Source organism: Chanodichthys erythropterus, chromosome 11 (genome assembly GCF_024489055.1).
Source record: "Chanodichthys erythropterus isolate Z2021 chromosome 11, ASM2448905v1, whole genome shotgun sequence".
NCBI classification, from domain to species: Eukaryota; Metazoa; Chordata; class Actinopteri; order Cypriniformes; family Xenocyprididae; genus Chanodichthys; species Chanodichthys erythropterus.
This window is the reverse complement of record NC_090231.1, coordinates 50,990,263-51,014,603: the sequence shown is the minus strand read 5'-3', so window position 1 is coordinate 51,014,603 and position 24,341 is coordinate 50,990,263. Positions and strand designations below refer to the sequence as shown.

The 24,341-nt window shown below is 40.9% G+C and overlaps 1 protein-coding gene across 4 annotated transcripts; it reads right to left on the bottom strand.

Annotated features, from left to right (window-relative positions):
• Window positions 1-7,749: 7,749 nt before the first annotated feature.
• LOC137030859 (probable serine/threonine-protein kinase irlE) lies at window positions 7,750-12,814 on the bottom strand. 4 transcript variants are annotated; one of them, XM_067401346.1, is made up of 7 exons: window positions 12,689-12,814; window positions 9,544-11,536; window positions 9,302-9,468; window positions 8,914-9,134; window positions 8,611-8,740; window positions 8,298-8,398; window positions 7,750-8,201 (listed from the first exon to the last, which is right to left on the bottom strand). In XM_067401346.1, exons 2-7 carry the CDS (start codon window positions 11,510-11,512, stop codon window positions 8,063-8,065), a joined length of 2,727 nt encoding a protein of 908 aa, XP_067257447.1. In that variant the 5' UTR covers window positions 11,513-11,536; window positions 12,689-12,814; the 3' UTR covers window positions 7,750-8,062. The 4 variants fall into 4 exon arrangements, with proteins under 4 accessions (XP_067257447.1, XP_067257449.1, XP_067257448.1 ...); XM_067401348.1 differs by having other exon boundaries at window positions 8,611-8,737; XM_067401347.1 differs by having other exon boundaries at window positions 9,305-9,468.
• Window positions 12,815-24,341: the final 11,527 nt, after the last annotated feature.

Genomic DNA, 24,341 nt, shown 5'->3' with positions numbered 1-24,341 from the left:
AGATCGATTTTTGAAGGAAGCATAGATGTATCCTTAGCTGCCTTTGATATCCCACAATCCTGTGCTTTCCATTCTGTGACAGTTGAACTAGAAAAATAAAGATGGCGTCCGAAGGTTGCGTTTGCTGCTCAGTTTGTGTATAAATGTACGATTTTGATCAACATATTTCAATTTTGATATCATTTCTATTGAGAAATTACTACTGTAGTAATTAAATATTTGTTTAGTTCTCACCAAAGCTCGCGCTATATTGCTGTAGATAGTGATGGGACATTTGAACCGAGGTTTCGGAGCTTCTGCACAAGTAAAGTCAGACAGAGAAGATACATATTTTATTTTATACCCAGGCAATGCACAAATGTCTGTTCAGGTCATAGGCTCAGGATTAATTTTGTCTGCTATTTCTTTGCACAGTAGCTAGGTGTCACTAGTGAGCAATGCTGAATGAAGCTTCGGGTAATGAACCTTTTTGTGAAGCAATGGGTTGCGAAGCCTCAGTGCTTCATGAGGCTTCATTTGCCCATCACTAGCTGTAGATCATTAAACTGTTACACTGCCTCAGAAGTCTGTCCGAAATCAATTTCGTGAGGTACCTTCATGCACAAACGCTGCCATACAAGTCATTCTCTTATAAGATAGTGAGGCAGCAAGACAGCTACCTAGGTTTTCGGACACAGCCTATGCTTGATCTGTTCTGTTCAGTGCCCAAGGAAGTCGACCGGAAGTTGAAGTAGGCCGCGTGCCGCCATCTTGTAGCAGAACTTCACTTGCGCTAGCATCCCATTGACTCCCATTCATTTTGGCGTCACTTTGACAGTGAATAACTTTACATCTGAGGCGTTTAAAGACTCCATTTGTCCATTATTTATTTCTAAAGATACACGACAATGTATAAAGGGCTCCATTACCTTCTATGTTACATTATGGCCCCGTAGAAACAGTTTTTGTAAAAATAAGCTAACGATTGCGTCATAACCAATCGACTCTCTGTCGCACAGTAGAGAAATTACCGTACAGACAGGAGGAGAAGCTCGCAGGCAATAGTATGCATTAACTTAATATGGCGTACTGGCGTTACATTTTAAAATACTATACAAACTAATTAATTAAGAATACTTACTCCTGCTCACTCACACCAAAGAACTCCCCGCTCAAGCTCGCCGTCTCTGCAAGATTAACGATGGCAGTTTGCACGCACAGCTACTAGAAGATTTACATCTGTCAGACAGGTTGCTGACGTCATCAAGCTTAGTTTGAGTCTGCGCGTCAGAAACGGAAGTGCTAAAAATTGCTAAAAATGGGCTTCACTTGTCTCAATTGAGGTCCAATGGGGTCGCTGTGTCCATTTCTTTTAATCTGACTCCATAGTTTCCAGCTTGCAATTGCATCCTGCAAGGCCTCAGCTATGTGCAGGAAAATGAAGTTTGCAGTGAGCTTTGTTTCGGGGCTGGAGCTTTTTCGGGTTGTCGATGGCTTGCGGCTGTGGCTTCTGCAGCGCGCAGTTTCAAAGACTCTTCGTAGTTCGTACTGCAGTTTGTGCCACTGTTTTAGACTTCGGTAAAGTTGGTTTTATATTCGCACATTCGGACATCCGTATTCAGTAGCCTTGTTAATCACACTACATTGGACATTTAGTGGACATTCACAAGTAAATATGGCATTAAAACAATACTTGCCTATTTTGATCGACTGTGAAAAATGTTGTAAGTGGACAATCATTGGTTGTCAATATCATGTCGCTGCTTAAAATTCGCAAACATTAATTTATTGCACATTTATTGGAAAGTCTGAATTTATCAGAAGTCCGAATGTGCGAATATAAAACCAACTTTACCCAAGTCTGTTTTAGGTGGTGAAAAAGATTTGTAGTGCTTCCACCCCTGGCTGTAACTTGTTTATTGCACTCCCTACAAATAACGTGATGTTGTTGCTCATCTGATACTTTGAATCCGAACCATCTCCAAATTACTGAGCCACTGCTTTTTCTTTTACTAACCAATTCCTCCGCGCGCTCCGCAGACGTAGTTGCTTCCTCCATGTTTGTTGAAGAGTGGCTCTGTGCCTGCCCTCCTCCCCTCCCCTCCCCTCCCCTATAATATATAATATATAATAACATATAATATTGTACACTGAAAGTGTGACTCATTATTCCCTTTACCCCCTCTCTCTCTTTCTCTCTCTCTCTCTCTCAGGATGCCCTCACTTTTGTAGTTCATTGTTTTTGAGGGTGTTCAGAGGGCCATGCAGGCATTTCCACTGAGTAAGTATAAAATATGTGCATCTATCTCTACATTGTTATAGATTAAAGATACTGGTATGGTGATCATTTAACTCCTTCGGTAATCATTCTCTTCGCTCTCTCCCTTTCTCTCTCTCAGGATGCCCTCATTATTGTGGTTCATTGTTGATAGTTTTTGAGGGTGTTCAGAGGGCCATGCAAGTAAGTATAAAATATGCACTGCAAAAAAGGGGTGTCTAAAAACAAGATTAAAACAGTAAATCTAAGGGAAACGATACTCAAAATAAGTGAAATTATTATTATTATTATTATGTCAATGTAGCAAAATAATTTCACTTGACAAGATTTCTTGAATTAAGATTATAATGTAAAGTTAAACACTTAAAATAAGAATTAATTTCTGATCTTTGCTGTCCATTGGTGTGTAGGCCCTACTCCACTGCCACCTTTGATCACCAGGGAGTCAGTCAAGAGAGAGTGAGTACACTGGTCCACTTGCACATACTACTCAGCTTTGTAGGGGCTTTGGGGAATGGAACAGTAGGTATGCATATTTACAGGGACCGCAAGGATGGTGTACTGGTGGGTGGTGTCCGACCGATTGTGGTGGGCCGGTCTGAGCAAAAATGCCAGGGCCATTTTTTTTGTCCCAGTCCAGCCCTGCTGACAAGACTACAGCTGTCCCCCAAATGCCAAAACCTGAGGACAAACAGGCCTTGCAACGGTTTCTTGGCATGACAAACTATTTATCAAAGTTCATTCCACACTATAGTGACATCACAGGCCCACTTTGTGAATTGCTAAAGCAAGACGCGGAATGGTCATGGCTGGAGGTGCAGGATTCTGCCTGCCGAAAGTTGAAAGATGCTTTATCCAGTCCCCCAGTTCTGCAATACTTTGGTGTTATTAAACCCATTGTCCTCTCAGCTGATGCATCCCAACATGGACTAGGCACTGTGTGTCTTCAGGGTGCCCCTGTTGCCTTTGCCTCACGCACCTTAACACCCACTGAATCTCAGTATGCCCAAATAGAGAAAGAAATGTTAGCATTAGTATTTGCGACACAGAAGTTTCATGAGTCACCGTGGAAACGGATCACCAACCTCTCATTACAATCTTCAAAAAGCCACTGCACACTACCTCGGCACATCTTCAAAGCATGATGCTCAAGCTCCAACGTTACAGTCTCAATGTGATTTACAAACGGGGCAAGGAACTCTTCGTCGCTGATGCACTATCACGTGCTCATCTCTCCTCCACTGAGCCTTCTCTCTACCCAACCGCTGACGGCCATCAATCAGACGGATGCCCCATAATACTAATCATGTTGTAATGGCATACGTTTTCTGTAAAGATACGAATCAAAACAACTCACCTGTCGAGTAAAACACAAGCGAGATCAGCATCTCTTTCTAGGTGAAGTTTGTCGCGAAGCTCTCTCCATCTAGAAAATGCAACACCGATATTGATCCTCGCTCTTTCTCTCCTCTTGTCCCAAACTCTTCTTGGGTCGTTTGGTTGGCCCGTATGCTTACGTTTACGGGAGTTTAGAATGGGAATTTTCTCATGATTTACAAGTAGTTGTAAACATTAGAGATATTGTTAGTAATCACTTGGACAAAATATATAACACTAGCCTAGTGGTTTTTGGATATTTTACTGCGAATATCTTACAAATTGTACCTTTAAGGACACCTACTCTTTTGTTTTTTTCATAAACCACAATGTTACATGTTATAATTATTTCCCAGCTAGTTTTGAACAATGTTAAATGTTGCATAGCCCTTTAAGGTCGGTGCTATGCGTGAATGGGCAGGGAGTTTGTGTGTTAGGTGCAGGGACACAGACATAGGTAGGGAGAAGTGCACGGAGTGAAGAATAAACCACATGTTCTGGTTTGCAACTACATCCTGCATTGTATCAGTTTTTGACACAATCTACAGGTAGAAAATGGATAAACAGCTTGAATATTTGATTTCCAAGTGTAGGCATGAATGAAACTCCCCTCTCTGCTGATTGGTCAACTAAACATTAAAACGTGCCATCGTCAGTTCTTCTTTAATTCAGCGCAATGCAATAATAGTCATCCTCTGTTATAGATGCATGGATTCTAAAACAATCTACATTTCATCTCTTTCGCATCAAATAACCAATCTAATGAATGGTTTGTCACAAACCATACTGGGCAGTGCCTAGTTTTGCACAAAACTGAGGAAGACTGATAACGAGAAATAAGCTGAATTCTTGGTTGTTGTTTTTTGTTTTGTTTTTTAAATTAAAAACGACAAAGGAGCCATTTTCTATTTTTTCTGCTTTCAACATCAAATCAAAAAATGAATGAATGTAAAGACAGATGGACCCAAAACACTGAGTTAATTGATTAATAATGAAAACACACCTGAATGTCAGAGCTCCTCTTGTATCCAGTGTTGACCTTCTCCTTTATGGTCTCCTTTGCCTTCCAGCATCTAGTTCCAGCAATTCTTGTTCATATGGTGGTTTCACCCTGTTTCAGTTGGCGACTTATGCCAAAATCAGCCAATTTAGCCTTTCCTTTTATGTCTATTTAAAAATAAATTTCAAATTATTTTAGGAAAAAAATTGTGATCAATTTAGTCACTCAGATTTAGCTCCTACCAATCAGAACATTCTGGGGTTTGATGTCCCGATGAAGCACTTTGGTCTGTGGTTGGTGTAAAACCTGTAAACTCCAGAGAACTTCCTTCACCAGCTTCTTCAGAACCAAACTTCTCTCAGTGCAATCATCTGGTAAATGTTCTTGGATATATTCCTCCAGTGTGTACTCACAAAGCTGAAGAGCAAGATATCCAAAGTTGTCATCTTCTGCAAATTCCACATATCTCACAATGGAGGAACTTTCCAGTTCTGGAAGGCGTAGAAATTCATCCTCATTTTTGAGAACTTGGTAATTAAACCTAATCATTCGTTTAACAGCCACTTCTGTGCTGTCATTCCTCAATCCAAGGAAAACTTGTGTTCCATCACTTCCATTAGCAATCAGAAATTCAGGATCGAGAACAAGAGTAAGACTTGGCAGATTATATGTCTTTTTAGCATCCATGTTAGCAAGCTTCTCAAGCTTTGGCCTCCAACGAAGGCTGGTTTGATGCCACCTTCTTGAGGTCACAAGAGGCGGTGTGAACGGCTGCACACTTGAGTTTGATTCCTCCATGGATTTCAATGCAGTGTCTGGATATGGTTCCTCTTCATCTTGCAGCTCGCCTTCTTGTGGCCCCACTTCTTGCTGGATCTTCTTCTTCTTTTTCTTCTTCTTTCTGCTTGTTGACAGAGCAGAAGCCTCCTCACATAAACTATCCACTGCACTTGAACTCGCTGGATGTCTCAGTGATTCATCCAACTTTTGCAGCTTTTTTTCATTACTTCATCCATCTCTGTCTCTGCTTTGATAAGTATCATCTCTGGAATGGGAGACAATCCACAGAAATGCAACCAGTTCAGGAGCAAAATCATTTATATTGGCAAACAGTCCATATGTCCAAAGTCTAATTTGACTTGAATAATCTGGACATGTGAAAGGCAATAAACTTTTGCATAACTTCTCATAGAGAGAATGGTTCCTATTCAGTTTCTGATCAGAGGTCTTCAATATCATGACATTGAGTGTTAAGAGTATCATATTATTTACTATTTTTTCTTCTGCATTACCAAAGTGCTGAAGTCCATTTGTTAGAAATGGAAGTTCACTGAATACCTGAGAAGAGATGCGTTCACTGACACACAAAGCAGCAGTGAAGCACTTCAGTGCAAATGGCCAGCGGTCCTGAGGGATTCTTGGGAAGCGCCTGATGAGTCCCTCAATGTATCTGTCTTCACTGTTTGTATCCTTTAACCACTTGATGGCGCTCTGACAGTACTGCTCTGCACCAAGACCAATGACACCAAAGTAGAGCTCAAAATAAATCAAATTATCAAAAGGATCCTCTTGAAAGAAATTTTCCTTAAAGACTCTGTAAACTTCTGTCTGGTTTTTCGTTCGTACAGCACAAGAAAAAGAGAAACATAGACGTACTTTGTCAGACACTTCACCCTGTGAGGATAGTTGACAAATCATTCGCTCCACTTTTTTTATCAAGCTCTGGATTCACCCCATAGTTCCTTGCAGGTGAAGCTCCAGCCTCTATAAGTGATTTCACAATGTCTTCACGGCCATTTTTAACAGCACACTGCAATGGAGTAAAAATGTGTAATGAATGTCCATAGCTTTTGCTGCAAGTAATCTTTTCACAACACTCAACTGAACTCCAGGTCTTAAAGCAGCATAATGTAGGGGTGTTAGTCCATTTGTTGAGGGTTTGTTAGGATCAGCCGACTCTTCAAGCAGATAAGAGCAGATTTCTTAATTTCTGCATATAACTGCTGCTGTTAATGGTGTAACATCATCCTTCCAGACTTCAGAAGAGTACAAACCATTAATATCTCTGCCTTTTAATAATTTACAAAGTTTAAAAACAAGAAATGTTACTCAAGTAGCCAGGAGCAACAACAAATAAAAATAATACTTACGCACAGTAGTTTCTTACTTTTTGAGTGTAATGCCGTTGCAAACGCTCTTCAGATTTGCCTGGAAATTAAACTATACGCCCTTCCTCGTTCTCACACCTGGCAGAACACTTTATTATTTATTTATTATTCATTTATTACAGGATCAACTGAGCAAAATATTGTGTTCAGAAATTTGCTGAGTACACTTAAATTATAAATAGTAAATAGGCTATAAACAATAAAATCTTGTATATATTAGGAGACTGGTTCCCAATTGCATAGACTGTGTGCTCTGTGTTAGTATAACAATAACAAAAGGATTAGAAAACATGTTAAAATAAAATAACAATAGGACAGATAACTGCTCAGATAACTGCTCGCCAAACCAGCTTTATCTTCAACACTGAAGAGACGATTGTAGGATGTTTCAAACATGGGTATATGTTATAAGCTATAACTTTATTTCGATAGTCCGCTTTAAACATTCTACTAAATAAGTATATTTGCAACTACGTGTCAACTAATCTCAATTATTTGCAACTACATGTCAACTAACTCTCATTAGAGTATTATAGACTGTTAGATTAGAGTTATGGTTAGTAGAATAAGTTGACGTACTTGCATATAGTCAGTAGTGTTGGGGAGCATCAAATAAAGTAGCAGACAGTCTACTAAATCTCTAATGACTGATAGTTGACATGTAGTTGCAATGTTTTAGTTACATTAGAATGTAGAAACTGGACTATAGAAGGGGTTACCAAAGACAAAATGAAGAAAATGAAAAAACTGAATAGAAAAACATCCAGATTACTGTTATATTTTAGTCTGATTCGAAAAAGTTTGAGGTAGCTTGTAGGAACACTTTAGATCTGTTGTCTCCTCCTGCTTCCTTGGCTTTGTGTTACAGTCACAGGTTTTAATAATGTAATGAGAAAGTCAACAGTATTTCATTAGAACAATTTTATTAACATTTAATAAACTCATTATTGACAAAGATATTTCTGCTATTAGGTTTACATGCAGAATCTTTATGCTGTTTATATATTGCTATGCCGTTAATCTGTAACAGATATTTATATATTTTCCACAATATAATTACCCTGTGTTAAAATGTACTACTGACTCTTTTTTTATATTGTGCCTCTTTAACAGTCAATGTTTTTCAGTTGTCAGGGCCTCATTTCCCAAAAAACAATGGATCTTAGCTCATCTTCCATCTGTCCCTACATTTAAACTCATTCATGAAATACATTCATAATGCAAAATCAATGAACATACTGTAACTAAAAATAACAACAATCAAATCTGTGGAACTGAGCTGAAGAACTTTCTCAGACTCGCCCTGGAGTTCCATCCTCTCTGCTTTGCAAACCTGAACACACTCCCAAAGAGATCAGGGAATGAATCCATCAGGTTGATGCTCTCTGCGTCATCTGGACTATGTAGAGATAAAAGACACCAAAAAACATGATCTGACACACAATACTACTAATGTATTGAATAAATACTGTGCATCACATTACATGTTACTCACTAATGCTCGTGTAGGTTGCGTATGAAACGCAGCAGGCCCAGTGTGTTCTCAGGATAGCCTTTCTTCTTACCATCCAGTTTCTGGACAAGATCAGATGGCAACTGACAAAAGAAAATGATTTTTCAAACAAAGAGTAAAGCAGGCCATGAACTACATTCAAATGATTTGTAACAAGGAAGGTCTTGAAGACATTACATTAGTTTAGTTTTTTAAAGTCGTTGCTATTTTAATTTAATTAAATATTAAAATAATTAAAATATGTTTATATTTATACAAATATGTTTGAATATTTCTGCACTGAAATTAGACTCACTTTAGTTTTCCATTCAGAAAAGCTTTTCCCCTCAGTGTATTTTTCAATAGCACGAAGGAGCTCCTCATCAACATCACGACAGCTCTCGGCTTCTTTCTGGTTCCCCATTTTTTTCAAATACTCGAGTCTCCTGACAGGATTTCAAAAACAGTATAATCTCTTCAGCTGATAAAAAGTATCTACAGTAGATGCAATTTCCTCTTCATTTAAAATCATAATTGGCTTAGTACTATAAGCAGTTCTGAACCTCTCTGGCTTGTTTAGACTGATAAATGTCATTGCCAAATCAATGGAATATTTTACCTTTCATCAGTCCAGAAGAAGGGGTGTGCAAGGGTCTGCTCCACAGTCGGTCTGTTGTTTGGATCTTCATTGATCATCCACTCGACGAGATCCTTCGCTACATCATCATCCAGATGTTCCAGTAAGTATTTTCCTTGTAGAATGTTGACTTCACAATATGGACCTTTCCCAAATGGATGGTGTCCTCTAGAGAGAATGTAGTACACTAACATCCCAGCAACCTTCAAACAGGTTACAGTGTTTCAAGTTTAGAATTTATCAAATACAATTTAAATGAACTGTATTTGTAATTGTGTAAGTCAATAATTGAATTTCTAATAATATATTTTTAATTAATTAATTTAGTATAATAATTACAATATTGTTGGCTTATGAAGACAGGAGAGACCACCTGAATGTCGGAGCTCCTCTTGTACCCAGTGTTAACCTCCTCATCTATGCTCTCCTTTGCCTTCCAGCATCTAGTTCCAGCAATGCTTGTTCGTAAAGTTGTTTGGCTTAAGTTCAGTCTACGACTTATGCCAAAATCAGCCAATCTAGCTTTTCCATTTATGTCTATAACAAACAGAAGTTTCAAATTAATAGGAGAAAAAAATCTGATAATTTTAATTACTCTGGTTTAGCTCCTACCAATCAGAACATTCTGGGGTTTGATGTCCCGATGAAGCACTTTGGTCTGTGGTTGGTGTAAAACCTGTAAACTGCAGAGAACTTCCTTCACCAGCTTCTTCAGAACCAAACTTCTCTCAGCGCTATCATCTGGTAAATGCTCTTGGATATATTCCTCCAGTGTGTACTCACAAAGCTGAAGAGCAAGATATCCAAAATGGTCATCTTCAGCAAAGTCCACATATCGCACAATGGAGGGACTATCAAGCTGTGGAAGACGTAGAAATTCCTCCTCATTCTTGAGGACCTGATAATTGGACTTAATCATTCGTTTCACAGCCACCTCTGTGCCATCATCCCTCAAACCAAGAAAAACTTCTGTTCCATCACTTCCTTTAGCAATCTGAAATTCATCTCTGAGTACAAGAGTAAGGTTTCCCAGCCTATAGGTATTGCTAACATCCATGTTAGCTAGCTTCTCAAGCTTGGGTCTCCAATGGCAGCTGGTCTGAACCCACCTTTTTGAGAAATTTTGGTTCTCAACAGGCGGTGTAAATGGCTGCACACTTGAGTTTGATTCCTCAATGGATTTCACTACAGTGTCTGGATACAGTTCCTCTTTATCCTGCAGCTCACCTTCTTGTGATCCCACTTCTTGCTGGATTTTTTTCTTCTTTTTCTTCTTTTTCCTGCTCTTTGAAGGAGCAGGCTTCTCCTCATGTAAACTATCCCTTGCACCTGATGGATGTTTGAGTGATATGTTCAGATTTTGTAGCTTTTTGTTTATGGCTTCATCTTCTATCTCTGCAGTGTTAAGTATCATCTCTGGGACTGAAGACAATCCACATGATGCCACAAGTTCAGGACTGAAGTCATTTATGTCGGCAAAGAAACTATATGTCCACATTCCAATTAAACTTGAATAATCAAGGCATGTGAGAGGTAACAGACTTTTGCATAACTTCTCATAGACAGAATGGTTTAATCTCAGTTTCTGCTCAGACGTCTTCTGCATCATGACATTGAGTATTTTGAGTATCAAAAGATTGACTGTTTCACCATTTGGATTTCCAAAGTGCTGAAGACTCTTTGTTAAAATTGGCACAAGTTCACTGAATACCTGAGAAGAGATGCTTTCACTGACACACAAAGCAATTTTTAAGCAGTTCAGTGCAATCGGCCAGTGTTCCTGAAGGATTCTTGGGAAGCGCTTGATGAGTTCCTCAATGTATTTGTCTGCACTCTTTGTATCTTTCAACCACTTGATGGCGCTCTGACGGTACTGCTCTGCACCAGGACCAATGACAGCAAAGTATTTCTCAAAATAAATCAAAGGAACAAAAGGATCCTCTTGAAAGAAATGTTCCTCATAGATTTTGACAACTTCTGTGTAATTTTTTGTTCTTACAGCACAAAAAAAAGAGAAAGATATATGTACTTTATCAGACACTTCACCCTGTGAAGATAGTCGAATAATCATTCTCTCCATTTTTTTATCAATCTCTTGATTTGCATCATAGTTCATTGAAGGTGAAGCTCCAGCCTTTATAAGTGCTTTCACGATATCTTCACGGTCATGATCAACAGCATATTGCAATGGAGTCAAAAATTGTAATCCATGTCCATTTGGGTTAGCTTTGGCTGCAAGTAATCTTTTAACAATACTCAATGGAACTCCAGTTGTGAAAGCAGCATAATGTAGGGGTGTTTGTCCATTTGTTGAGTGTTTGTTAGGATCAGCCGACTCTTCAAGCAGATAAGAGCATATTTTTTCATTTCTGCATAGAACTGCTGCTGTTAATGGTGTAACATCATCATTCCAGACTTCAGAAGAGTACAAACCATTAATATCTCTGCCTTTTAATAATTTCCGTAGTCTCTCTGCTTTGTCGTCTATGATGCATTTTATTATGGGGTCTGTTTTTCTAGGTCCTACTGGAACTGGAACTGGAACCTGAACCGGAACTGTAACTTGGAACTGGAATGCCATGGATCTTTAAATACTCATTACAATCTGTCAAAAGATGTTAAACACTTGAAATTCAGGCTCTGACTAGCATTATTACTTGTTTTCTTATTTCTTTACATTGGTAATAGACAGTGTTAACCTTTACAAAATTTTTTACTCATAGTTTTTGTGTTTAGATGAAAGACTTTAAATTCTCTCAAGATGTTGTCACGTCGTATACATTAATCTCTGTACATTTTACTCTGATTAAAATGCCAATATTGTCAATGAAAAAATTTTGATTAAACCATTTTAATAAAATGTTTATATATTTTTAAAATAGCCACTGTCCTTGTGAAAACCTGAGCTCCTGAAATAATGGCATAGGAGAAAACTGAAGTTTTTTTTTTTTTTTTTTTGTGGTGTTAAAAATATTCTTGATTTAAGAACATTATTAATGTATGTTTTACAGACTGTTTATGATATTGCACTTTGTGTAGCCACTTGTTACCGAAATTTAAAAACTTAAGTTACACATTTTGACTAGCACATAGGACTGCTAACTGTGCTTTCACTTTTGTTGTTTGTACAAGTTCAAAGAGCAGAGCAATCCCTAACATATGAAGATCAAACTAGTCAGAATGTGTTGACCGGGACAAATAATAACTGGAATTTTTAATAACCAACTTTTACTTGGTCTCCCTCTTCTTAAATGGTTAGTTACATCGTTGTCTATAATATTATAGATTGTAAAATATAAATTAGTTTGCATGTTTTCAAACTGAAACTCGGGGATGGGCGGACCGCTCTCGAAGAATTGCTAGCCTGTTTTCGGTGATGGTCCTCACTTATCGAAAGATCCTCACTTAAATTACAAATTCAAGACATATTTAACCATGAAAATGCGTATCACAAGAGAAAAAGAAAAGGTTATAAGGTACAATGCCTGCGGCACATGCAGTCGATATAGCAGCGCGCTCATTCATAGAAATATTAGTATTTTTCTGTAATTGTTTTACATCGAGCAGCCACGAATGGAAATGTGGCATTTAATATCACTGGTTTGTGTGTTGTTTGTTATAAGTTTAAATTGAAAGTTGCTAAAAGACTGGCAATGATCTGTGATTGATTGCTGATAAATGCTCAACAAAACTGAAGTCTGATAATATGTTAAAAGTAGGCTACGGCTTTCAATGTTACTTAAATGGTTATAATTACCTGTTTTATTCCCAGAAATCGCAAAAACTTTACATTCAGAAGAGACAGGCCTGGCTATCGGTATTGGTAGCCTATCTCGTTGAGTTGATATCTGGATAGTAGATTACGTGGTATCCGATAAAATAGAGGTAAGTGTCTTCCTGGTTCTTACACATACGTCATTCATCCACCCCACGAAAGGGTCATGTAACAGTTAACCACTGAAACTTTTATTAAGGACAGTAGCCTACAAACAAAAAAGCTGTTAAAACCGTTCATTTACATACGATTTTGTGAAATAGTTAAGTCTTTTATTGTTTATTTGGTTTATTATTTAGTTTTAGTTAGGTCTTTCTTGTTTGGTTGAAATTTTGTATCTTTGTTCGCAGGATTTTTTTTATTGTTTCTATTTTGTAATTGTTGTTCAAGCATTAATTTAAAAAGAAAAGAAAGTAAGCACTGACACATGTTTGGCACCTTCCTATATAATACACTGTCAATGCTACAGATTTAAAAAAGTACAAAGTTTGAAGTGGTTTGTACAGTTTAATTGTAAGATATGTAAGAAATGCTCAACAAGCCAGTCTCACATATTTAAAAAGATACAAAAAGAATGAGATCCTGACAAACGGACTGCTGCAATAGATGGTATGCATTGACGTCACTTTCCCGCCGGAACACGCTCCCTCAGCTGGACTGAGTGGCAAAAGAACCTGCTGCATGACTGGATTTAATAGGGGAAACTGCGAAAACGCGATTAAAACAAACGAATTACACTAAAGGTTGGACTCGAAAGTGTTCCTTATAGCATGTCAAAGAAACCTAATCCATGGATATTGACATGCAGCCAAGAATCCTGAGATTTATATGTGCCTGATTTCGACGCCAGGGAAATACATAAAGCAAATCTGTCTGTGAACGTTTTATATAACTACAATAGGTATGTCCAAATATTGGTGATCACTTATATCAATGTTATATATATCGTCATATCTTCCAGCCCTAACACTTGTATAGTTTTTTATCAGTGTTTATTTAAAAACACCCAATTATGCATAATATAAGATTGTGAATATTTAATTGATGAGTTGTCAACACAACAATACAATATATAGGGTATGATTTTACCTAAAATCCAACATTTTGACACAAAATGATCAATGTTTCTCTGCCTGGAGTCCAGTTGGCATGTGGCAGTGGTATGTAAATGGCAGTGATCTATTGTTTCTTTTTTTCTGTAGCTTTCAGCAGTCTGTAAAAATATAATGTCAAAGTTGTTCGTACAGTCAATCCCAAAGCTCTTTCTCGTTTTGGATGTGTTTTGTGTGTTTTTCGCAGCATTCACGCTGAAAACCAATGCTGGCACTCAGTCTTTTTGCCACTCAGTGGCCACTGACGCACTTGGCAGCCGGTAATGTTTTTTTTATTTTTATTTTTTTTTTTTGCCAAGTACTGGCCTATCATGCAGGGAAAGCTGCCCAATTGTGTAATATATATGTATGCTAGTGTTGCCAAAAATATAGATATTTCAATATGTATCGATTCTGAAAACAATCTCAGTATTCATTTCCTGCAGTACACCGATAGGACCAGCTGCGCAATCTTGTTCTCCCTTCTCTCTGATGGCGAATTGACAGTTTAACACACACCTGCCTCTTCTCACTCACTTGTCTCATTTGCTCCAGCTGAATAGTGTTACAGGGCACGAATTTTGGTGCGTGGTTGCAGGTATTGTGCATAATTTTACTCATTCCTGCAGGTTTTGCTCTCACATGAAAAGTATGCCACCACTGATCTACTGTGTGTATAAGTGTAGGCAGGGGTTAAACTGGGATTTGTTATGTGGGGGTGCTCTGTGGTTTGAGGCTTTCGAGGGGTGAATGTGTATGAGAAGACTACAAAATCGTATCAATTGACAAACTAAAATTTAACAAGTTGAGAGGGCCCTCTGCTATGAACAATAAAATGCTGATCAAAATCATTCTATAGACACATTCTATAGTGTGCAAAACATCTTTCTGTAGGCCTGTGCCTTCTCCTTAGTGTCAGTATCAAATATAGGAGTGATGCTACCATTAAAGGATAGAATATAAATACAAAATAAAGAGTTCGACATTTAGCCTTGTTTTGTGCTTGTCTCTTGGACAACTAAAATGGTCATTTACTTGCCTGGGGGGAAAAAAGTTTTTTTGTGTGTGTTGTAAATATAATTTATTCTGAAACAAGCAAAATTCTCACCAGTGTTTTATCCGCAGTGATATATTTAAGTCTGCATATTTATGTTATTTACCCTGGGGGTATTTTATTAATATTCCTTACATAATAATAATTCCTTAATTAATAATAATAATAATTCCTTCATTAATTAATAATAATAATAATAATAACTAACCTTTATAAAGCCGGACACCGCGAGGGGACCGAGTGTCAAGTGAGAAGGCCGAAGCCGCAGTAAACCTTGTGCACTATGAGGGAGAGACTCCCGGGTTTTGCGTAAAACGCAGAACTATGATGGCTGCGTAATTACGCCTAGAGGACCCGAGCCTGTAAGGTCGGAATGTCAAACTGATAAAATCTGGCAAAAGTGGACGGCGAGGACCAGCCAGCCGCCTCACAAATGTCTTTAATGGAAATTCCACTGGACCAGGCCCAAGATGAGGCCATACCCCTAGTGGAGTGGGCTCTTACTCCTATGGGGCAAGGGGTCCCCACCGAGGAATAACAGAGCGTGATAGCTTCGACAATCCAACGAGAAAGACGTTGCTTTGAGACGGGAAACCCTTTGGTGTGGACCCAAATGGAGATCCCAGGAAGGAACCGTAGGGGTCCGTGGTGGATGCAACCACCTGGAACCCCTTAGAAACCTAACAACGAGGTTGTTCCGACCTACAGACTGGCCAGCAATAGGAGCGTGAAATGCTGCGATGGCTGCTACATACACTTTGAGCGTGGAGGGGGCTCGCCCCGCGTCCAGGCGCTCCTGGAGGAAGGACAATATATCGGCTACGTCTCATTCCTCAGGGTCTATGCTGCGTGTAGAACACCAGCTAACAAAGACCGCCCATTTCTGAGCATAGAGGCGTCTAGTGGACGGGGCTCTAGCATGTGAAATGGTTTTTAGCACGTTCTCGGGGAGGCCAGAAGGCTCCCGTCGAGATACCAAAGGTGCAGAGCCCACAGCTCCGGCCGTGGGTGCCAGATTGTTCCGTTCGCCTGAGAGAGGAGGTCCTGTCTCAGAGGAATCGGCCAGGGGGCTTTCGTGGAAAGCCTGAATAGCTCCGAGGTCCAAACTTGGCACCTCCAGAGCGGGGCCACTAACAGAACTTTGTGCCTGTCTTCCCTGACACGCCTGATCACCTGGGGGATCAGAGCGACCGGGGGAAAAGCGTAGAGAAGGGTGTTGGGCCAAGAGTGGCCAGCGCATCTTCCTTCTTCGAAAAATAAATTGGGCAATGAGAGCTGTCTTGAGAGGCGAAGAGGTCTACCTCTGCCTTCCCGAATAACTCCCAAATGGTGTGAACTATCTGGGGATGGAGCGTCCACCCGTCTGAGGGGACGTTGCTCCGGGACAGCATGTCTGCTCCCAGGTTGTTCTTTCCGGGAATGTGGGTCGCTCTGAGCGACCGAACCCGTGAAGAAGCCCATTCTAGCAGTCGTTTCGCCTGGGCGCAAAGGCGACTGGACGAAAGACCTCCTTAGCGTTTATATATGACACCACTGTCATGCTGTCCGATTGGACTAAGATGTGGCGATCCGTCAAATGAGCCTAAAAGGCCTGTAGGGCTCGAATCACTGCCAGCATCTCGAGGCAGTTGATGTGCAGATGGCTTTCCTCATGCGACCACGAGCCGAAGGCCGGACTGCCCTCGCACAGAGCGCCCCAACCCAGGTTGGACGCATCCGTGGAAAGCACCATCCTCCGTGACACCGCCTGTAGGGGTACTCCAAGACTGAACCAAGAGGGGTTCGTCCAGGGCCTCAGGGCTGCTACACAGGCCTGATCGACCTTGAGGCGCAAGCGGCCATGCCGCCATGCGTGAGGAGGGACCCGAAATTTCAGCCAGTACTGAAGAGGCCGCATTCGTAGCAGGCCTAGCTGCAGCACTGGGGAGGCGGAAGCCATCAGCCCTAGCAACCTCTGGAACAGCTTCAGAGGGAGATAAGCTTTGTTCTTGACGGAGGCCGCGAGCTGCTGAATGGTCAGAGCGCGCTCTGACGTGACTACTGCCGTCATACTGACAGAGTCGAGAACTGCACCCAGGAATGAGATACGTTGAGTGGGAAGCAGCGAGCTCTTGGCTAAATTGACCCCGAGACCCAGACACTGCAGGTGGCTGAGAAGCACGGATCTGTGGTGCTCCAACTCCGACTGCGAGCTGGCTAGGATGAGCCACTCGTCGAGATAGTTCAGAACGCGTATACCCATCTGTCTGAGAGGGGAGAGCGCAGCGTTCATGCACTTCGTGAAAGTGCGAGAAGCTAGGGACAACCCGAAGGGAAGGACCATATACTGGTAAGCCACACCTTCGAACGCGAATCTCAAGAATCGCCTGTGCTTGGGGGCTATCTGAATATAAAATTAAGCATCTTTCAGGTCCAGCGAGCAGAACCAGTCCCCGTGACATACTTGTGCGAGGATCTGTTTCAGCGTTAGTACTTTGAACTTTCGCTTCATGAGGGAAAGGTTCAGAAGTCTGAGGTCCAGAATTGGTCTGAGACCGCCGTCTTTCTTTGGAACCAGGAAGTAACGGCTGTAGAAGCCCGACTCGCTCTGCGAAGGAGGCACTAATTCTATAGCGCCTTTTCTCAGAAGAGTTAAAACCTTGGCCCGGAGGACATGAGCGTCGTCCGGTTGTACCGTAGTTTGAATCACCCCGCCAAAGCGCGGGGGCCTTCTGGCAAACTGGAGCGAGTAGCCTAGGCTTATGGTTCTCAGAATCCAACTTGATACACCGGGGATGGCTCGCCAAGCCTCGACCCGGGCAGCAAGGGGTAGAATGACATCGGATGGCGACCCGCTTAGAAGGGGGTCGCACACCGGTATGGTAGGAAGAGGAAATAAGCTCTTTTGAGGAGTGTGTAAAAATTGGGTCGCCGTGATAACGACGGTTGTTGAGGACGCAGCGAGTGTGGGCCCTGTTACTGCAGGTTGCATTTGTCCCGCGCCCAGAGATAAACGAAGCGGAGGGGAGCATGTGCGAGCGAGCTTTCGGGGTGGTCCGGCCATGGCGAGACATGCCCCAATCCTCTTCTTTTCTGTCTGATCAGGATGACTTCTGAGGCGCCGGGTCCAGCACGATCTTGGGCCGGGGTCCCTGGCGTTTCGGGAAGGTCGTGCGCTTAGCAGAGTGCGAGCGGTGGCGGTGCTCTTTGGGCGGCGCAGCCTGAGGAGGCAGAAGGAGCTGGTTTCGTCTGCTGAGCTGGCGCAGGCCTGGGACGGCTAGGAGCAGATGCTGAGCTTGAACGTTTGGGCAGGAAATGTCTCATCGCTTGAGAAGACTTCTGTGCTGCCGTGAAACGCTCTGTGAAACCTTCCACTGCCGGTCCAAAGAGTCCTGACGGGGAAAGAATCCTGACGGGGAAGGCCGTCTTGTCCTGATCTTTGATTTCCATCAGGTTAAGCCATAGATGGCGCTCCAGCACCACCAGGCTGGCCATTGACCTGCCAATGGCTTGGGCCACTGCCTTTGTGGCCCGCAGGGCTAAATCAGTTGCGCTGCGGAGATCCCTGAAGGCGGTCTCTTCAGTGCCAAAGTTTGGCCTGGCAGACCTGGAATATGGCCATAGAATGGAGCGCTGAGGCGGCTTGGCCAGCGGATGCATACGCTCTTCCTGCAAGGGCAGAAGTGGTTTAATCCGGCAGGTGTTCGTAACCCTTCTCCTCCGAACCATCAACTGAGGTGAGGACTGAGCAGTGAGAATTGTGCAGGCGGGCTGAATAGGGGGCGCGCCATGACTTCGCCAGCTCCTGATGAACCTCAGGAAAGAACAGGGCCGAGCGTTGCTGAGGAGCTTGACGGCGGCCTGTGAGGAGTCACTCATCCAGGCGGCTTCGTGACGGCTCTTCTGGTGGAGCCCAGTCGAGGTCCAATTCCTCCACGGCTTTAGATAGGACGCGGAAAAGTTTGGCGTCCATACCCGCGGCGCGATCAATGGGCTCCAGGGGAGGCAGGTGGGGCGGGGTCGTCAGACTCGCCCAGCCAGTGCTCCGGTTCAGAGGCTGCCAGAGACACGGAGTCATCGAGCTGCTCTTCGTCGGATCCGCCGAAGGAAACAAGGTCGCTTGCATCAGCCGAGGGACGTTGTTCAGGGCGGTAGAACAGCACTGGGGACTGTTCTCTGCTGGGATAGGGCGAGGCACACAGGCAGTGGGCTTGCGTGAGCTCGCTCAGCTCAGCGCGCTGAGCCGGTCTTCCCCGCTGTCTCTTCCTAGCCGGCTCGAGCATGAGCCTCCAGCAAGCGCGTTATCTGCGTGGGACTTGCCCAGACATCCGACGCACTCGCCACGGCCGTCTGCATCAAGCAGAGGGGCTCTGCACGTAGTGAGGCATTGAAAAATGAGGCATTGGTGAGGCATTGAAAAATGCCAGGGCGCCGTGAAAACGGCGATTGTGGTGCTCTTAAACGGCGAGGACCGTAAGCGGTGAAAACCACTGTGGAAAGAGCTTCTTCCAAGGCGGCAAGCTTCTTTCCAGGCGAGCAGGCTTCTGCGAGGATCAGCGAGGAGAAGACGAGTCGTCGCTGAAGGAGAAAGGACTGAGTTGCCTATGGCGAAATGCTCACTTATATAGGGCCTTTCCCCACCCCTTTCGGCGGGAAAGTTTGCGCGCTTTGTCGCCATAGGCTGTGCAGCAAAGCCGCGCCGTCATCGGTTCAACAACTTGCAATGAGTGAACCAATGACGATGCAGCTGCACTGTGTTATTGAAAATGCTTCAGTAGCGGGGAAAAAGGGAGACTTTTCCCCCATACGCAGTACGAGTGAAGTATGTCTTTTCTTTTTGTTTTGTTTTTTCGTTTTTGAGCGCGCTTGGATCCACTCTTTTAATGTTAGCCATTTGCTGCTTTTGGTCCCGTTAGCTGTAAATCAGAATTCTTGTGTTCTTCGAATATTTGACGTTGGCATTGCACAGTTTACACACTGCAATACTTTTGTCACAACTCTTTTATGTTTGGTCTTACCCTTTTTCAATGTTTAGTTACATGTTAAAAAAAATCTTAAATGCAATACATGTAAAATGTCCATTGTGGGGAAAAAAACCTTTTAGCGTGCCTTTTGTTTTTATGAAAATGAAATTCGGCGTGGGTGATGGCTGTTAGAAAAAAAGTTAGTTTAACATTTGACATTCATTAGACATTCTGTTTCATACCCAGTAAACTCTGCCTTCAGCCTAAACAAACACAGATATACATAAATGCCCTTATGTGACCCTGGACCACACAACCAGTCATATATATATATATATATATATATATATATATATATATATATTTTTTTTTTTTAATTAAAATGTTTACATAATCTGAATGTATGGTTTGTTAGGATGGGAAAAGATATTTGGCCGAGATACAACCATTTGAAAATGTACAATCTGAAGGTGCAAAAAAATCAAAATATTAAGAAAATCACCTTTACAGTTGTCACCTTTACAATGCATATCCACTCACAAAAATAAATGTTTGATATATTTACGGTAGAAAAAGTAGAAAATATCTTCATGGAACATGATCTTTACTTAATATCCTAATGATTTTTGGCATAAAAGGAAAAATCGATCATTTTGACCCATACAATTGGCTATTGCTACAAACATACCAGTGCTACTTATGACTGGTTTTGTGGTCCAGGGTCACATATGATGAGTAAAATGTTCAGAAAAATATCCCTTTTATTGCACAAGGCTCTGTTTTTGGGAATAGCATTTCTTATTTTTATAATAATTTGGAACTTTAATGGATGTACAGTATTGCATACATTTAAACTACAACAGTGTTTGGTCAAAAGGTATCAAACCAACTCTAAAGTACTCAGAATATTGTTCCTCATATTGACTTGTTTTTCAGACTATTAATCTGGTATTTTTATTAATTGGAAAAACAATCCTTGTGCAATAGAGGGAATAATATTCTGAGTAATTTACAGTTGGTTTGAAACCTTCAGGCCAAATGCTGTTGTAGTTTAAAGGTGCTGTATGGGATTTCTCAAATTCGTTGTATTTACCAATAATACTAAACACCTCAATCTCTAGCGATCATCAGTGTGCAGTAGTTTAACTGCAATACCCTCACTATCTGGCCACTGTTACAAACACACAACGCGAATGGATGTCTGTTTATCCCAGCTGATGTGCAACAAAATGCTTTACGAAAAATAAAGTGCAGATGATTAATGAACGTCAAGGAAGCACAATATACAGTACAACAGGTGGTGGCCCCGGATGCAAGGGCCCTTTCATCGCTGCTTGCAGCTTTAATTACTAATTATATTCTAAATCCCATATGAACCTTGATAGTTGAACAATACTAAAGGCTGGTTCACACTGTGCAATTTTGGCCATGATTTGGTCGTCTGAGACAAATTTTGCAAATCCTAAAAGATTCCTATAATCCTAGCCTAAAATCTGTAGTCTTTGATCGCTAATTTGACATGTTCACAGACAGCCGGTTAATGACCGTTGCGATCAAATTTTACCTCAGACGAAATTCTGGCAATGTCAGAAGATTTGGCGCACAATTCTCCAGTGTAACTTCTATGACAAACGGCAAATTGTCTTTGTTTTTCAAGACAAGTCATGATCAAAATTAACACTAGATATGTCTTTGTTAGCCACCATTTCAGTCCCGTGTGTAATGCAGCTCACAGTCACCGAACGCGTGTGGGTTGATGATGTAAAACTCCAGATAAGTTTTGCAGTGTAAATCCATTCATGCCATGTCTGTGCTGCAATAAACAGTAAGTGTAAATATAAAGATTTTGTTGATAGGCTGATTTTATTTGAGCCATAAAGTGTCTTTTTTTATTATTCTGATTGAATTTGATTAAATTTAAGAATCTGACACAAGAGAACAAAATTAAAAAAAAAAAAAAAAAGGCTACTGTTCATCTCTGGCTTTATTGCTCAGTGTTATTTCAGGGTTTTGATCTTCTCTCAGCTGGAAAAGCACGTCCTGTATTTTATTGTATTATAAAGACTATTTAAGATTACCTCTAAAAATTGACTAGGCATGTTGCATATTAATTGTTATAGGAACCTCAAAAATTATGTTTAAGTATATTTTGTGCTACTCTATAATGATGTTCTAGATTACATTTTGTAATTTAGTTATCGCCCAAACATAAACTTAGCCCCCTCAGTCCTGCCCTGGTTGTATTCATTTGTGCTACTGCTTGTAATTTTTTAATTTGTTCTTATTTTATTACTGACTGTTTACTTGTTTTTATATTTATTAATAGACTAATAGGTCTACTTTTTTGTGTGGTAGGCCTATCACAATGTTAGAAAAGGAAGAGAAAAAGTGGCTAAATGAACAATTTCTCTGGCAGTCTAAACGCCTGTTGCAAGGCAATTCATGCCCTCGCGCTCAATTGGCCTATATATAGAAAGACTAGCCACTGGAGTTGTTTTACATTGATGTAAATGTGACATATAGCTAGCCTAATGGGTTTGCGTGATGTTTGTTATAAGTTTTAATTCAATGTTGCTAAAAGACTGCCAAAAATCTATGATTGCTATAATATGCTCAACAAAATAGAAGCCTTATAATTACATGTTAAAATTACGGATTTCAAATATCATGTTAAGTTACAATTACCTGTGTCATTCCAAGGAATCGCAAAAACTTTATATTCAGAAGAGATATGACTATCGCTATTGGTATCCGTCAACATTGACCGTGATAATGTACTTATCCGACAAAAAGGTGCCGTATCTTCCTCGTTCTAATAAGGAAATATATAGGAACAAAATCAATCAACAGGTATGCATAGATTAATATATTGTGCCCCTTTCTGTAGGCTTACAAAAGACCATATAGTCAATACAGTCTACTACAATGCTAAGTAAGCATTTGCAGAAGTTCAGACTCAGACTCTATCAATGAATCCAGATCAATGAATTGCTCTCTGGGCAAAGCTTTAATGTTGTTTTTTGCCAAAGACCTGTGCGGGATACAGCAACACTTTAAGGTACCATACAAATAATTGGAAACGGTATGTTAATTAGATGTAATTAAAAATAACATACAGATGGGTTAAATCCCTAAGTCCTCTGAAAGAGTGTTTTGATGTGGTCTCAATCTTGTTGTTTTCTATAAACCTAAAGAAAGGAGAAAAAAAAAGAGTAAAAGATGATAGACATGAAATGGAACCAGGATGATCAGCTGAAGAAACTATTAAAAACAAGAACAACCCTATATGTGCGAAACAGACTATACAGTTAAAGGTGCCCTAGAACTTCTTTTTAAAAGATGTAATATAAGTCTAAGGTGTCCCCTGAATGTGTCTGTGAAGTTTCAGCACAAAATACCCCATAGATATTTTTTTTTTTATTCATTTTTTTTAACTGCCTATTTTGGGGCATCATTAACTATGCACCGATATATAGGTTGTGGCCCCTTTAATTCTTGTGCTCCCCCGCCCCCGGAGCTCGCGATTGCCTTAAACAGCAGAAACACAGTTCACACAGCTAATATAACCCTCAAAATGGATCTTTACAAGATGTCCGTCATGTATGCTGCATGCATACATCAATTACTGTGAGTATTGTATTTATTTGGATGTTTACATTTGATTATGAATGAGTTTGATGGTGCTCCATGGCTAACGGGCTAACATTACACACTGTTGGAGAGATTTATAAAGAATGAAGTTGTGTTTATGAATTATACAAACTGCAAGTGTTTAAAAATGAAAATAGCGACGGCTCTTGTCTCCGTGAATACAGTAAGAAACAATGGTAACTTTAACCACATGCTAACGAAACATTTAGAAAGACAATTCACAGATATCACTAAAAATATCATGTTATCATGGATCATGTCAGTTATTATTGCTCCATCTGCCATTTTTCGCTATTGTTCTTGCTTGCTTACCTAGTCTGATGATTTAGCTGTGCACATCCAGACGTTCTGCCCTTGTGTAATGCCTCAATCATGGGCTGGCATATGCAAATATTGGGGGCGTACACCCCGACTGTTACGTAACAGTCGGTGTTATGTTGAGATTCGCCTGTTCTTCAGAGGTCTTTTAAACAAATGAGATTTATTAAATCACTTGCAGCTTCCCAATATATCTTGCTTTCACATAAATGGTTTACTTAAAAACACTTTAGACCTTCCATTCCTATACTGCAATAGACATCTATATCCATAAATGACTTTTGAAAAGAGTAAAAAAAAAAAATCATTAAAGAAAACTTACAGGTACTCCAGGTGTGGAAGGCCAGAAAATGCATCATCCCTTATTGTAGTGAGGGCATTGGAGTTCAGCAACCTGTCAAGAGTTTACAGTTTTGTCAGGAGATTCTCTCCTGGAAGTTTGTGATGCAGCAGGCTAGTCCTCACCGCCTACCTTCGTGAGGTTCTAAGAACTGGACCTCGGCTCCACTCCAGGGGCACAGGTACTATCGTCTTTGTTAGCGCAACGATTTCACACAGACAATCACTTGATCATATGG

What these genes read in the sequence shown, in the direction of transcription:
- LOC137030859 (XM_067401346.1), bottom strand. Translation starts at nt 11,512, where the DNA reads ATGGCATTCCAGTTCCAAGTTACAGTTCCGGTTCAGGTTCCAGTTCCA. An exon ending in GGAGCTCCGACATTCAGGTG is followed by an intron (nt 9,135 to 9,301) that starts GTCTCTCCTGTC and finishes ACCTGTTTGAAG; the next exon opens with GTTGCTGGGATGTTAGTGTA. An exon ending in TTTCTGAATGGAAAACTAAA is followed by an intron (nt 8,399 to 8,610) that starts GTGAGTCTAATT and finishes TTCTTTTGTCAG; the next exon opens with TTGCCATCTGATCTTGTCCA.